The sequence below is a fragment of the Pan paniscus genome, chromosome 9, assembly GCF_029289425.2.
Source record: "Pan paniscus chromosome 9, NHGRI_mPanPan1-v2.0_pri, whole genome shotgun sequence".
In the NCBI taxonomy this organism is placed as follows: Eukaryota; Metazoa; Chordata; class Mammalia; order Primates; family Hominidae; genus Pan; species Pan paniscus.
This window is the reverse complement of record NC_073258.2, coordinates 56,834,852-56,850,425: the sequence shown is the minus strand read 5'-3', so window position 1 is coordinate 56,850,425 and position 15,574 is coordinate 56,834,852. Positions and strand designations below refer to the sequence as shown.

Below are 15,574 nucleotides of genomic sequence, written 5' to 3'. Positions count from 1 at the left end.
TAAAATGTCAAATCAAGGAGAACTTGAGGCAGGTATGTGAGAAGAATAAAGGAAGAATAAGCATTAAAATAAAATAATAAAAATTGCCCAAGCAGAAGAGGTCTGAGCAAGTGCTGGAGATACTGAGCTTTTATCTGTAGCTGGCTCTTGCATGCACCATATATGCTTTTGTATCACTCCATGTTAATTCTAAGGCTGATATTTAGGCATTAAAATGAAATTCTAAAATGCCTTTCATACAAGTTACTTCCTTGCCAGAAGCAATTGATGACACCACATTTTCCTTACAGCGTTGTTCATCTCCACCTTTCTCAGCATGTAGATCAGAGGACTGAACATGGGAGCAATGATGGTACAGAAGAGAACAAACACTTTATCTTCTGGAAAAGTTATGGCTGGTCTGATGTAAATGAAGAGGGCAGGCACAAAGAATAGGACCACAACTATTATGTGAGAGCTACAGGTTGAAAGAGCTTTGGTACGACTCTCAGCAGGGTAAACCCTGATGGTGGATAATATCAAATAATAAGACACCATCAAAATCACAAAAGCCAACAAAGAAATCAGGCCTGAATTAACAATTACCAAGAAACCAATTCTGTATATATCAATGCGAGCCAACTTCAGCAGAGGATACACATAGCAGAAGTACTGATCTATCTCATTAAGACCACAGAACGGTAAGAAGATGGTAAGAAGAAACTGACTGGCAGAGTGTATAAATCCCCCAGTACAACAAGCTATGATGATGGTGTTACAGCTTTGCTTGGTCGTGATGATGGTGTAGTGCAGGTGCTTGCAGATGGCCATGTAGTGGTCATAGGCCATTGCTTTGAGTATGAAGATCTCAATGCCTCCAAGGAAGTGAATGATAAATAGCTGTATCATGCAGTTATTATAGGAAACGATCTTCTTTTCTGTTAGTAGGTCAATCATTAGCTTGGGGGCCACAGTGGATATGTAGCAAAGATCTGAGAGTGCGAGGTAATTAAGGAAGAAATACATGGATTGGTCAATTAGCTAAATGTACGTGATAGAAATCATTATGATGAAGTTTTCCATCCAAATAGCAATGTAGCAAAATACAAATAATACAAACCAAAAAACTTCAATGTTCTTGTTTTGAGAAAGTCCCAGGAGAATAAAGACAGTGACAATATTCCTATTTTCCATGAACCAGTGCAGAAAGAATGCATAAAAGCCACCTGAAAGGACATTAAGCATAAGTCAGTGTCAGAAATGTCATGGAGAGTATTGATGATAATACTAATATTATGCAACTATGTTTAAGGGATATGATTACAGAATTTCAGACAATGAAAACTGATATTTAATAAAAATATTTTCTTTTTCTAATTAGTATCGTGATGATTTCTAGAAGTCATTTTTGGGACATTATAACATTGATAAAATGAATGCATTCAATCAGTCAATTTAAAAAATGTTTAAATAAATGTATTCAATCCATTTTAAACACGGTTAAAGAATCATTATTCATTGCCAAACATTTCCCAATATACAATTAACTTCTCACAAAGAATGTGGTCATGAATCCTTATAAACTCAAATTTGGTTACAGATGAAAGTATGTCATGAATATTTATTTTTTTACAAATGTAAAGTTTGTGAAATATGTGGTGGAAAATATGTTATACCTCAAATCATTTTAGAGTGATGTAGAAAACCAAATTAAGGATTAACATAATTACATATATATATATACATATATTCACAAAGTGAAAAATAAAAAACTCTCAGCAAGAAGCTCATGCAATTGGTTATAGTAAACTTTGATTGCTTGCTTTCCCTTTCCTTATTTTTGATTTTGACAGTAAAATGCTGATCCTTTATAACAGAAATAGGTTTATTTCTGTAGGCACTTCAGTTAGAATCATAGACTTAAATAAACCACAGAATAAAGCAGCAGTTAAAACTAACATAGAGGAGCAGAAGGCAGCTTTACCTGGATGGTTTTGCTCTTGACTTTGTATATTTTGTAAGTCAATTTTTTCTGTTTCTTGAATTGGAATCTGTATTTCTATTCCCTATTTTGTCCAACTAATGCTTCTTGTCAAAATCCATGAAAAGTCCTCACATTGAATAAATCCAGATACAAAGTTTTTTGGAAGTTTATGAGAAAAGGTTTATGTGCAGACACATTTTCAATAGAACCTGGATTCTGTTACCTAATTATATTACAGTGTGTGAATATGGATAGAAATCACTTCATTTCTCTGAGTTAAAGTTATCTCATTTATAAATGAGGAAATTGGCCTGGACATTATCACAAAATGGTTGTGAAGCCAAAATAAATCTTTATTAACCAGAGACTATTAACGTCTGAATTTTTTATTTAAACACTAGAGTTACCAAATCAATACTCTAACAGTCATCAAGAGTACAGTCCAGTTAATTTTATTCCCATGAAGAAAATAACATTTTAGGATTATAAAAGTATTTAAGCAGTAAGAAAACTTTGAGGTCCCTTAGTCAAATCCCCTAGTTCTAAATGGAAGAAATTTTAACTAAAAGTCAAATATAGAGTGAATAAAGTTTGAACATCCTCATGAATCTGCAAATATTAAATCAACAGGATTTGTTCTATGAAAATCTAGGCAATGTAGTTGGGGTTGACCAGAGCTCCTGGTAATTTAATTTAAGTCTCAAAACTGTTGGTAAAATAACAGAATTTTTAACCAAATAGTCTAATTGTCTTTACTATAAATTTGACCCTAAATATCATTAGTATTATCATTTTTGCTTAAAATTTGAGCTGTATCCTCTGCCATAATCTTGTAGCTGTCTTTTTTGTCCATTAACTCTTAAGTTTCCTGCTCACCTCGTCTTTTAGAGATTGTTAACTGTGCCATTCTCCAAATTAATTTTAAAAATATAACAAAAATGAGGCCTTCAAACAACTGAATTTATTTAAGGTGCAATTCCAAGATTTAGAATTAGCCATTGAAAAGTAATTGTTCTTATATGCCTCCAATTATACTGTCGACATGTAATATACTTACAGGTGGGAAAATTTCCTTACCTATAAAGAGGATATTTTCACTTTAAAATAATATTTAAGTGACTGGCTTTAACAGTTCATTATTTATTGGTTCATATCAATAGACATAAACAAATCCATTATTTTAATCATGGGCATGGAGACAAAAAAAACCCACCTGAATTGTTTTTCCCAAAAACCTAAATAAAAATTATGGTTCATACATGAACTAACATCTCTCAAGAAATTAAGATTGTTAGAGTATCAGGGCAAAGTCAAACAATTATTCTATCTTCATTTATGTACATGAAATTAAGTTTTCTACTAACTAGATATTGTCTGACCTTTGAACTAACAATATTTCTAAATAACTGTTTGACTCTCCAGTTGCTCCATTCTTAAGGCCAAAGCTAAGGCTTTATTTCCCATGTTATCAATCCTCCCTTTATCTTCAACTTCCTCATGCACATCTGGTTAACCGTATATCTACTACCATCTATATTTCTAGCTTCTTAATTTTAGAGTTTGAGTTGACATCACGTTTCTATTCTTGACTCAGCCATCAATTCTAAATGTGTACTCTTCATTTCATTTCCTTCCACACTGTAAAATTTGAGACATAATTTATCCTCATATAAATCAGATAGTTCAAAGTTTTAAATTTAAAGATATATGTTGAACTTTGAAAAGAAAAAAACACTATGCAGATGACTATGCTATTACGCTCAGTTTGATGGACATCCAAGAGTAATAATATTTTAGAAATGTAAAAATTAATTAAGGTTTTCCTGAAAAAGTATATACAGATTATCAAACTAGTATGCAGCAAATCAGAACTTGAAATCAGATTTTGTTGAATCCAGAGCCTGAGCTCATACATAAAAGATGTAGAACCAAAACAGTAGAACAGATTTAATATAAAATTCTCTAGTCATTTCATAATTATTTTATTCTTTTGTGCAAATCAGATAACCTCCAGAGCTATTGGCCTTGAGCTAAAAGCCCTTATAATTTTGATATGCGGATGACAAAATGAGATAATAAATTAAACCAAACTCTCTAAGTCTATAAAATATAGACTTAATATATAACATGTAATTAATAAATATTTCATACTGTTATTGTTTAAAATAGAGGTTCTCAATGACGCAAACATTTCAATTTTTAATGTATGCCAAAGTAAACTCTATGCATCCTTGATTTTCATGATCCTAAATCCCTCAAGGACAGAGAGTGTTTTATGCTCTGTCTTGAAATATTAAGAAGTGCTTGTACAAATTTAAATTTGAATTCTACTCACCCCTCCGTGATCTGTGTAATTTGGGGTATGTAATACTTTTTTCTCAGATTGTTGTATTACTAATGAGTATACTGCTGATGAGTAATTTATTTCCAGTTATATTGAGGTAATTAACTAGATAAAGTGCATGAAAGTGTCAATAAGTCCATCTTTGCCACTCCATAAATAATTATTTCCAAGACTTTTATTTTTGTTTGTCTCTTATGAAATACAGACTACCATTCATTTACACAACAATCAGCAAATACTTGTCGAATTATTAAAATAAATAACTTCAATGACTTAAAATATTATATAAATAAATTATTCAATAATTAAAATCATTACCATACATTAATTACAGGCAACAAGGGCAGGCAACAAAGTAAATAGGATAACGTACACACAGACCCAATTTTGAGTTATTTCCATTTGATTGTTTAGTGACCTTCCTAGGGTATCTGACTGGTTAATTCTTGGGTGGACTTTTTTTTTTTTCTTTAGAAGAATGAGGAATAATGATTATGGTAGTGGTTATTGCAGTGATCTTACATGTCCTTTCAGTTATGGTCTTCTCATTTCCTTTTTTTAAAAAAACTTTTATTTTAGATTCAATGGTACATGTGCAGGTTTGTTATGTGTGTTCGCTTTGTGATGCAGAGCTTTCAGGTATGAATGATCCTGTCACCCAGGTCGTGAGCATAGTACTCAATAGGTAGTTTTTCAATCCTTGCCCCCTCTAGTACTTCCCAGTGTTTACTGTTCCCATCTTTATGTCCATATGTTCTCTTTGTAACCTATGAATCACGCTTTTTCTTGATCAATACTTTGTTGACATTCTACCAGAAATTCTACTACTGTATTTTTTTGTTTGAAATTTGCTACCCAGTTAAGCATCATTCTCTATCACTGTCTATCTATCCCTTTAGGACATCATGTTACATCCTCATTGGGCAACTATTTGAATGTATTGCTGCCCTAAGCTAAAAAAAAAAAAATGATCTATCAAATTCTGAGAAGATGGCTATATTTAAATTTAACTGACAGTCAGTCTGTGTTCTATAAAAAGGAGACAAAAATATATGCAACAAAGACCACACAGTTAGGCAGGATAATAGGAAGGGAAAAATAATTTACCACATATGTTGTAATTGTTTTGATTGTACACTAACCATCGGTAGCTCTGATTCAATTGTTCTGCTTCAATTGTTGTGAATCCATTCCTGTTCCTTCCTTTCCAGTGTTTTCTCTCTGTCCTCATTGAAATTCTGTTCATTCTCCTGTTATTTAGATTATTTCATTTCAGCTTCTTGAATGCCATATTTTACTTAGCTCAGTCTATTAGCAATTCATGGAAACAACAGTGTATCATTTTAGAGATAACTGACAGCTGTTACAATGGGAATTCGTATGCTCAGAGCAACAGTTTGAAGGTAAGTGGAATAATTTGAATATCCAAATAAGGCAAAACACAATCTATATATGCATCACTAAAATTATTTCTAGAGATGTCCAGACTCATATGATTAACTAAATACTTAAAGTATAAATTTTAAAGCTGTGTTCCTTTCATTCTAGAGCATTGGTTATTCCTTGCAAGTTGTTTGAATTTACTTTGTGAAATGGTAAGCTCACCAAGTCCATTTCCTTTAGATTCAAGTTGGCAGGCTTGCTGCAGCTAGGATAGAATCTGGATTATAAATAGTATGTAAGCTGCAATTATCTTTGCATGTGATTTAGGAATCTCAATCATATAGTCTCAGGGGCTCCAATGACTGAACTCTCTTGCACTTTATATAGGGAGTTTTCTGATGAAAAAAAAGAACTTTTTTAATGGAAGGACTTATTATTTCCATAATATCCATAAATTGACTGAAGGGAGATGGACATCTCAGGCTTTTATGGTAGATAATTGTCTTCATCTTCCCTCAAAAAATGTATATCTTGTGTTCTCTGAGAGAACTATAATAGGCTTTAGTTTGTTTACAAGTGCTAGGTAGAATTTCAGAAAAATATAAACAAACAAACTTTAGTATTCTTTTGTGTGGATATGTAAAACTTCCATTAAAAGAATTTGGAAAAATATAGAACATATTTTAATTTTTTAAAAGAACATGTTTTATTTTTTTCCCAAGCCCTTACATCATTTTCATATTTCTTTCTTTCTTTTCTTTCTTCTTTTAACTCTATATATAATGTTAGAGCTGACTTCCAAGTGCTATGTGAGCAGAATAAACCATGGCAAATGCATGTTGAGTATTTATTAGGCACCATATCCTAAGCACTCTGGTTTAATCTTCCCAGTGACCTGATGAGATGGGCTCTAAGAGTGTCCTTATTTTACCCATGAGAAAAATGCCATCACAGATAAGATACATACTTTGCCTAAAGTCGCGAGGTCAGAAAGAAATTGTAAAAGTCAGGAAAATTGTTAATTCCAGGAGAAGGGAAGGAGTGAGGCCAGAAAGGATGTCGAGTGGCTTTGGAGATCATGAGAGTAGTCTGCTTCTTGATTCATGTGACAGTTACAGGGATACTTCCACTGTAATTCTCTCTGTCTCTTCTTTTTTCTTCTGAAGTCTTTATGTGAGATATTTAATAATTTGTAGAAGTGAAAAACATGTCAGACAATTCTAAAGCCATATCCAAGGCATTGAAGCTGCCTAGGGCAGGTTATGGGGCTTGATTTGACTCCAAAGAATTAATTTGAAAGTCATTCTAGGTATTTTATTTTTGTCTAGTCTATTTCCAACACTCCTAAGGTCATCTTTTTTCAAACATTACTACGCTTTTATTCTGGATGTCTCCTCCAGTCTATGTAGCATTCCCACAATTATTTCTCTTCTAAATGCACAGAGGTCTTTCCATGAGATCCCCTCTGATCGTCCCCTTCTCTGGCCCTACAGGTACTCTTCAAGCTCTGATTTGGGGCCCTTGCATTGGTAACTTTGAAGACTTACTTTCTCATTCATTTGCTCAAATGAATTCTCCTTTCTCCAATGAAAAAAAATCTACATTTATCCTTCTATGTTGGCTTTTTTTAAAAAAAAAGGGAATTAAAAAATGTGTATAAAATATATTCTCCCTCTAGTTTGATGCAAACATTATTAAGGTATATGTGTGCACATTGATAAAACAAAATTGGTTCATGCTGTACATGCATTTTTAAGCTACTTTTCTAGTTACCAGAGTAGTACTACTCTTGAAAAATACAAATAAAAAATTTATCTTTTTCTCTTTCTAATAATAATTACATCCAATATTTTAGAATGTTTTAATATAATATTTGATCTTTGAATTTTTGCAAATTTGTTTATTGCATGTATTTTATACTTTCATATAATGAATTTTTTATTCCTCAATTTTAAATAATAGTAAAAAAATATTTCCTTGTGCATTAAGTTCTTGGTAGAAAATATATTGCTTAAGGAATTACTGTCTGAGTGATGAAATGCAAAATTTTAATGAAATTCCTGTGCCAATAGTATATTGGCCAAATTTGAAATATAACTATAAAATAAGTAATTCCTTTTACTTGCTAACACCATCAAAGTGGGAATTAAAGGTTTCTTAGAGGCTGGTTGCATTAGAAAAGTTTCAACATTTATAGTAGAATTTGAGGGATCAGTGTAAACATAAGTAGGCTATGACACAAAAATGAGGAATGACTTAAACTCATCAAGCATGAAATGAACAAAGGTGGTGAATGTTTATCAGTAAAAATACTTTTTAGAATTTTTATTCAAAACGACATGTAGGTAGTGTATATTATGAAGCCAAACAAATGTGAAAATGTCATTTTATTTCCTACACTTATTAAAGACAGTAAGACTAGAAATAAAGTTTATCATTCTCAACCCTTTTTCTCTAGAAAACTGTAGACATTGCTACAATGTTTTCTAATACTTGGTATTAGAGAAGTGGTAAAACCTAACACGATATTCATTTCTTTATTGGTGACTTGTCCCAATTATGATGTATATACTCCTTCAATATAAATTTGCTATAAATTGACTTCTTTATAATTTTCTCTCCCTTTCCTTCTCTTTTGTGTGTATTACTGTTTTTTTTTTTTTTTTTTTGAGACAGAGTCTCGCTGTATCACCCAGGCTGGAGTGCAGTGGCACGATCTCGGCTCACTGCAACCACTGCCTCCCAGGTTCAAGCGATTCTCCCGCCTCAGCCTCCCGAGTAGCTGGGATTACAGGCATGAGCCACTGCGCCTGGCCCCAGTGATGCTTTAAAAGGATAATGGAGAAGTGGTTTTTGCAGCTCACAGAGGACAGATTTGACCATCTTTTATTTTCCACGTTTTAAGCAAAATTCCCTGTGTACTTTTTCATTACATAGTTTATATTAGAGTGCCCATCATGTAAGATTTAGTTGACTATCTTCTCTGGAAGTAAAGCTCAATAATAAAAATACTATTTTTTTTAATATCTGAAAACCATTTTCAGTCTACTTCATTCTTACAGAATGCTAGAAAGGTTTTCAAGTTTCCATGTGCAAATTTCAGATGCAGATTATTTTTGAAATACACCATCAGCCTCAGAATTGCTTACTCTATATGACATAGACAGCATTCCTCTAGCCCAGAATAATTTCAAAATATATATACTCTTCCCAATTTCAGATACACTTGTGAAATTGTTATTTTGCTGATACACTTCAGTCCATTTCTGGCAATTATAAGTGAATGAATTGGATTCAAAGATTTAAAACCTGACTCAGTCATGGTATAGTATCATTTTATATATTGCTTGTTTTTTATCCAAGAATGTGTCTTAGGATATTTTCTTCTATGTCTATGAGACAAATTGGTTTGAAATTTGTTCTTCTTAAATTGTCCTTGTCTAGTTTCGGTATCAATGTATGTTTCGTGTTGTGTTCGTCCTAGAAAAGCTAAAGCTGAGTTAACACTGGAAAATAAATCAATATAATTCACCACCTTAACAGATTAAAGGGAAGAAGGAAACTAAATGTTGCCATCTCAATAGATCCAGAAAAATAATTTGATTAAAGACATAATTCATTCGTGATGAAACAACTTGTAGAAAATTAGGAGTGGATGGGACTGTCCAAGAGAGTTTTAGATATAATTTTGGACACAACCGAATCTTTCCCGGTAAGTCACAAAACTGGAATTTATAAATGGAAATGGTGATATATATTAGTACGTAAAGACTGAAAAAGATTCAGAGAAATACATTCTAGTGTTTGGTGTCACAGTAGGATGACTGCAGGTAACAATAATTTAATTATTGTATATTTCAAAATAGCTGGAGGAGAAGAATTAAAATGCTCCCAACACAAAGAAATAATAAATGTTTGAGGTGACGGGAATCATAAATACCCTGCTTTAATCATTACACATTGTATGCATGTATCAACATATCACGTGTAGGTCATAAATATGTACCATTATTATGTATTAATAAAAAATGTATAGAGACAAAAAGGAGAATAGTCATTGCCAGAAACTGGGGGAAGGGGCATTGGAGAGTTAGTGTTAAAGAGCAGAGAGGTTTAGTTTGGAAAGAAGAAAAAGTTCTGGAGCTGGGTGGTGATGATGGTTGAACCACAAAATGAATGTAAAGCCACTGAACTGTACACTTAAATGATTAAAATGGTAAATTTATGTTATACATATTTTACCACAGTAAAATTTTAAACTAGAAAAGGAAAAAAATTATAACCTAACAGCAGTCGTTGGGGACATGTACACTTTTCCTGCTGCATAAAGTTCTTTAGTACACTAAGTAGGACAAATCAGCTGTTTTTCTTCTGAAAATGATATTTGGTACCAAACTTTTCTCATGGCCTTTTTCATCTCTGTATTTCTCAGGTTATAGATTAGGTGGTTGAACATTGGAGCAATAATAGTGTAAAACAGAGCAGATATTTTGTCCTCAGGAAAAGTGAGAGGTCTAAGGTAGGCAAAGATTGAAGGTTCGAAGAAAAAGATTACCAAGGTGATATGAGATCCACAGGTAGAGAGGGCTTTGCATCTTCCCTCTACTGAATGATTTTTTAAGGGGAATAGTATAATGACATAAGAGCCAAACGACAGAACAAGGTTACCAAGGCAAACATTCCAGAATTGGCAACCACGAGGACACCAGTGATGCAGGTATCAGTACAAGCGACTTTCAGTAAAGGAAAAATATCTTATATTAGTCATCAATTTTGTTGGAGCCACAGAAAGGCAACCAGATTTTCATAGAAAACTGAAACAAAGAATGGAAAGCCCCTACAGCCAAGCAACCGAGATTAGAGTATTGTGTTTTGTCCTATTCATGATAATTAGGTAGCGGGGAGGTTTGCAGATGGCAACATAGTGATCAAAAGCCATGACTGTAAGGATGAAGATTTCAATGATTCCAAAGAAGTGCATGGGAAAGACTCCTATCATAGGAGATGTTTATTCTTCCCACTACTAGATCACCAATTATTTTGGGTGTGACACAGGAGGTATAGTAGATATTCATATAGCCTGAAGAAATAGTGCGTTGGTTGGTTAAAAAGAGGACTACATCAAATAGAGATAAGGATCAGAAAGTTTCCCACCAAGATGGCAACATTACAAAATAAGAACACAAAAACAAATATTTGTATGTTCTGGATAGAGGAAAGGCTCATGAGTATGAATTTTTATATGTTCCTTTGACTTTCCATATGTTGTGTGCTATGCAAAAATAAAGTATCTAGGGAAAAACGAATTTGGATTAAAACATTTACAATGTAATCACAATCATGTAAAAACTATCAAAAGATCATGGAATCTAGTTACACAAATCACTGAAGTTAATTCAGAATCAATATATTAACTATATTTGTTCTTAGAAATCATAACTGATTTCTCTAATAGTTTTTGAAACATTTTTCCAAATACTGTGTCACATTAGTAACATTAAGAATACATTTTATTGTTTGAAAATATAATGATTTAAAAAAATACTAGTTCTCCAAAACAATATATATCACTATTCTTATTTCTAACATTTAGAATCAACAAAAATTAATTAAATGCACATGGAAATTTCATTTATAATTTTAAATTCTGTTCCTTATTCATAACAGGGTTTTCATTTTAGGTAATTTTCCCTTCTCCCAGCATAAAATGTAACACTTCCCTGAACCGTGTGCAGACATATGATCAAGGAATGCATTTACATCTAAAAAATTTGCCTAAACTGAGCTGTATGATTAGTGGGCAATGTTCTTTGAAATGCAAGTGCAGGGGCCTTGGGAGTTGGGCACTGCATATTGAACTTGAGAAAATAACTTTGCTAGCTATGTTATAAGGCAAAATATAGTTGAAAATACAGCAAAAAGTTGGAGTTTTTCTGTCAGTTACTTACATTTTTAAATGGAAATATTGTTTATACCTATTATTTAAACTTTACTGTAAAAGATAACGTTTTAAGATAAACTCAAGAGTCATTAATATTAATGCTGCAAAGAAAGAAAGAAAACATAAATGCATAGGTCATTTGCATTCTTCACAATGTGTGTTCTGGCTGTACTAGAATAAATTATAGGCACCAAAAGTCAATAAAAGATAGAGTTATCACACAATGTAACTGTAAGATAAACTGTCGTCAGGACGTACTCAGTTGTTATATGTTGCATGATTTATTTTTCAGATTTGCATGTTATTTTGTATATGATCAGGGCAGGACATACACAAAGGCAATGGAAGAATGTACTACAGACAGCATGCATTTCCAAATTCTATTCTCTTCATTCTTGAGGAATTACACAGCATCCATGTGGACTTTTTACCTTACTCCTAGATCAGATATGGCAACCATATCTGGACTCCACAGATACTAAATTATTAATAATGCAAAACTGTTCAGTGCAATAAGATGTATGATGTAATAAGTTCATCATTTTCTAAATTGTGTAGCTGTATTACTAGTGATATTTAAGATTATTTGATGGTTAACAGATATAGCTTTAGAATACATTGTATACTACACTAAGAGTATAATTCCTGTTTCAATTTAGCTCAGTATCTTTGATAACATTATGAAGGGAAAGTCAAAATTGATCATTTTCTGTCAATATCTCTTTAATACTTTTTAGTCTCCTTTTTTAACACAAAGACGTCAGGTATTATCCTCAAAATTATGAAAAAGTTATACTAGTCCTATAACATTTGATAACTTTTTCTTATTTCTTTAAATATATTGTCATAGTTAACAGCATTCTTTAATATAAATTTATATAAAATGGAAGTGATCTTGAAAAGAAATATTAAATAAGTGTGTCTAGCTATGAGCATGATTTAATAATTAAAATACCCATCTAATCTAACCATATTCTTCTCAGCATAGAAGGAACCAATTACAAAAAACTGAGTGAATTTCCTAGATCAAAGAACTAATAAACTTTAGAAGTTTGAAAACTAGATTTTCTAAATCTTACTCAGTTTGTTGCTTGCTCCAATAAGGAAGAAGGCATGTATTAGAGAAGATAGCAGTGGGAGGAACTACCATACTTCTCAGCTTATGACAGGTAATAGACTCTCGGATCTTTGTAAAACATACCACTATAATTATAAAACTAAATGTATGATGTAGCAGCTCTTTGCTATGGAACCATTACAAAGTATTAGGCTTTCAATTTAACTACTATAACACTTAATATTTCATCCTGTACACATATGGTAATAAGTTATCATTTGTGGAGGTAATGCCGGATTGGCAATAGGAAAAACTTCAATATTTTAAAACAATATTCTCAAATTTCAGTCTCAATGTTCCATACCAAGAGAGTAAAAAGACTTGCCTTATACTCTTTTCAAATAACATGAATAGAGAAAAATTCATTTAATCTTCAGAAACTGTGCTTTTAGTTTTAAAGTCATGAAATACCAAGTCTGCCAGTAAAAAAAAAAAATAAGAATTTGGATTAATCTATAAATATTTGGATATTTATATACAAAATTTTTTTTCACTGAACTACTACACAATTAAATATATTATTCTTTAAGAAACACTCATTACTATCCTGGTACCAAAACAATAATTGTTGTTCCTATGGATTGATGCAGTCTTATGTCTATTTTGATTAGGAATTTAGTCTAAACCAGATGTCGCATGCTTTGAACATAATAGAAATTCATTTACTATTTGTGGTAGCTGTGTTATTGAATACTTGAAATTTTAAAGAGTTTTAACTGGAGATCATAATACTAGGGATTGCTAATTTCTCTAAGAATGTTTCACTTTAAGTTTTCATTTAAATGATAATTTCAAAACATATATAAGTATGTTCTGAGTCATCTTACAACCAATTTATAACCAGGCATAACCACATAATTTCAGTGTTCAAGTGTAATTGCTATATTGATGGCTTTAAGCACTGCTATATTGTGATTGGAGGATAAGAAGCAAGCAGGCATGAATTATAGTCCATTATAAACTCACATTCTGGCTTACATTGAAGGGGCTTTTTTTTTTTTTTTTTTTGTCAAAATGATCCAGTCCATGAGAGGCTGTCTCTCTCTTGGAATTAAAAAATTCAGTGTTTCCCTGCAAATTGAATACTTAACCCTTACCCACATTTGCCCCATGGTGGAGCAACAAGAAGATGAAACACTGGCAGGTAATTCCTGAAACTTTCTCCCATTATATACATTTTCATGAACTTTAAACATTATTGGTATGAGTTTTGATAGTTAACGCAATGGAAAAATACTCAGAATGTTGAGTAAGGAATTTCACTTTTGTCTGTAACATGAAATATCAGAATTTCCTCCTTCTATCCTCCTTCTAGGAATACAGGATTGTAAAGAGAAGAGTGCTGCAATGAACGTACATGTGCATGTGTCTTTATAATGGAACGATTTATATTCTTTTGGATATATACCCAGTAATGGGATTGCCTGGTCAAATAGTATTTCTGTCTTTAGGTCTTTAAGGAATTGCAACACTGTCTTCCACAATGGTTGAACTAAGTGACACTCTCACCAACAGTGTATAAGTGTTCCTTTTCCTCTACAACCTCGCCAGCATCTGTTGTTTTTTTACTTTTTGATAATAGCCATTCTGACTGGTGGGAGATAATCTCATTGTGGTTTTGATTTGCATTTCTCAAATGCAGCCATACAAAATAACAAGATCATGTCCTTTGGAGGGACATGGATGGAGCTGGAGGCTATTATCCTAGCAAACTAATGCAGGAAAAGAAAATCAAATACCGTATGTTCTCATTTATAAGTGGAAGCTAAATGATGAGAACTCATGAACACAAAGAAGGGTATAATAGACAGGGGTCTACTTGAGGGTGGAGGGTTGGAGGAGGGAGGGGGTAGAAAAAATAACTATTGGGTACTGGGCTTAATACCTGGGTGATGAAATAATCTGTAGAGCAAACCCCCATGACACAAGTTTACCTATGTAACAAATCTGCAAATATAATCTTGAACTTAAAATAAAAGTTAATAAAAGAAAAAAGGGAAAGAAAAGAATGGTCTCATGAATATTCTGACTTGTCTTCTACTTAGAGTAATGCTACATTGTATAAATGAAAAACCCAATGACCTAGTGCTATAAAGTATAGAAATTTTATTCTTTTTTACTCTTTTGCTTGCAACAGTCCCATGTAAATGGTCCAGGCTGGCAGCGCATATCCTCCTTTTCATTCAGAGACTCAGGTTCCTTTCAAACTCTTGCTTGATCACCCCTAGGGCCTTCAGGGTCAAAGTGTGAGCCACATGCTGGAATTATTGCACAATCTTGGGCCCCTCCCTAGACCTGATGAATTGTAATCTGAATTTAACCCTGGGTATTTCATGTATACATACCAATCTGAGAAGCATAGCCACATGGCGTGGTTATCTATAACTGTGACACCACCAGCCTGGTATTAGGTGTCAAGAAGGGGCTATGAACTTGAGGAACACACATCCAACATTGTGGATTTCAGCCTGCAAGTTACACATATTCCTCTGATTACATCCAATTGACAAAAACTTAGTCACAGAGCTACACCTAGATGCATAGGGGCTGAGGAAGGTAGACACTGCTCAGGTGGTTACCCTTGTATTGCTGCAGAGGAGGGAAGAATGGGCTTTAGTGGACAATTAGCAGTCTCTGCCACAGGTACCTGTCACCAACAGCGTCCACAGAAATATTCCCTACTCAAAATTAAATTCAATTTACTGACTCCCTATTATTGCTGAGAACTATTTTAGGCAGCAGTGAAAAGGAAGCCCTGTCAAAAGCTATGTCAAAAGCCCAATAGCAAGTCCAGGTGTTGTATGAGTGTCTGGGATTTGAAAAAAA

The 15,574-nt window shown here is 32.9% G+C and overlaps 1 protein-coding gene across 1 annotated transcript; it reads right to left on the bottom strand.

Annotated features, from left to right (window-relative positions):
- Positions 1-243: 243 nt before the first annotated feature.
- Positions 244-1,146, bottom strand: LOC100984061 (olfactory receptor 4P4-like). Its single transcript, XM_024927492.2, has one exon. The coding sequence runs from the start codon at positions 1,003-1,005 to the stop codon at positions 244-246; it is 762 nt and encodes a 253-aa protein (XP_024783260.1). The 5' UTR covers positions 1,006-1,146.
- Positions 1,147-15,574: the final 14,428 nt, after the last annotated feature.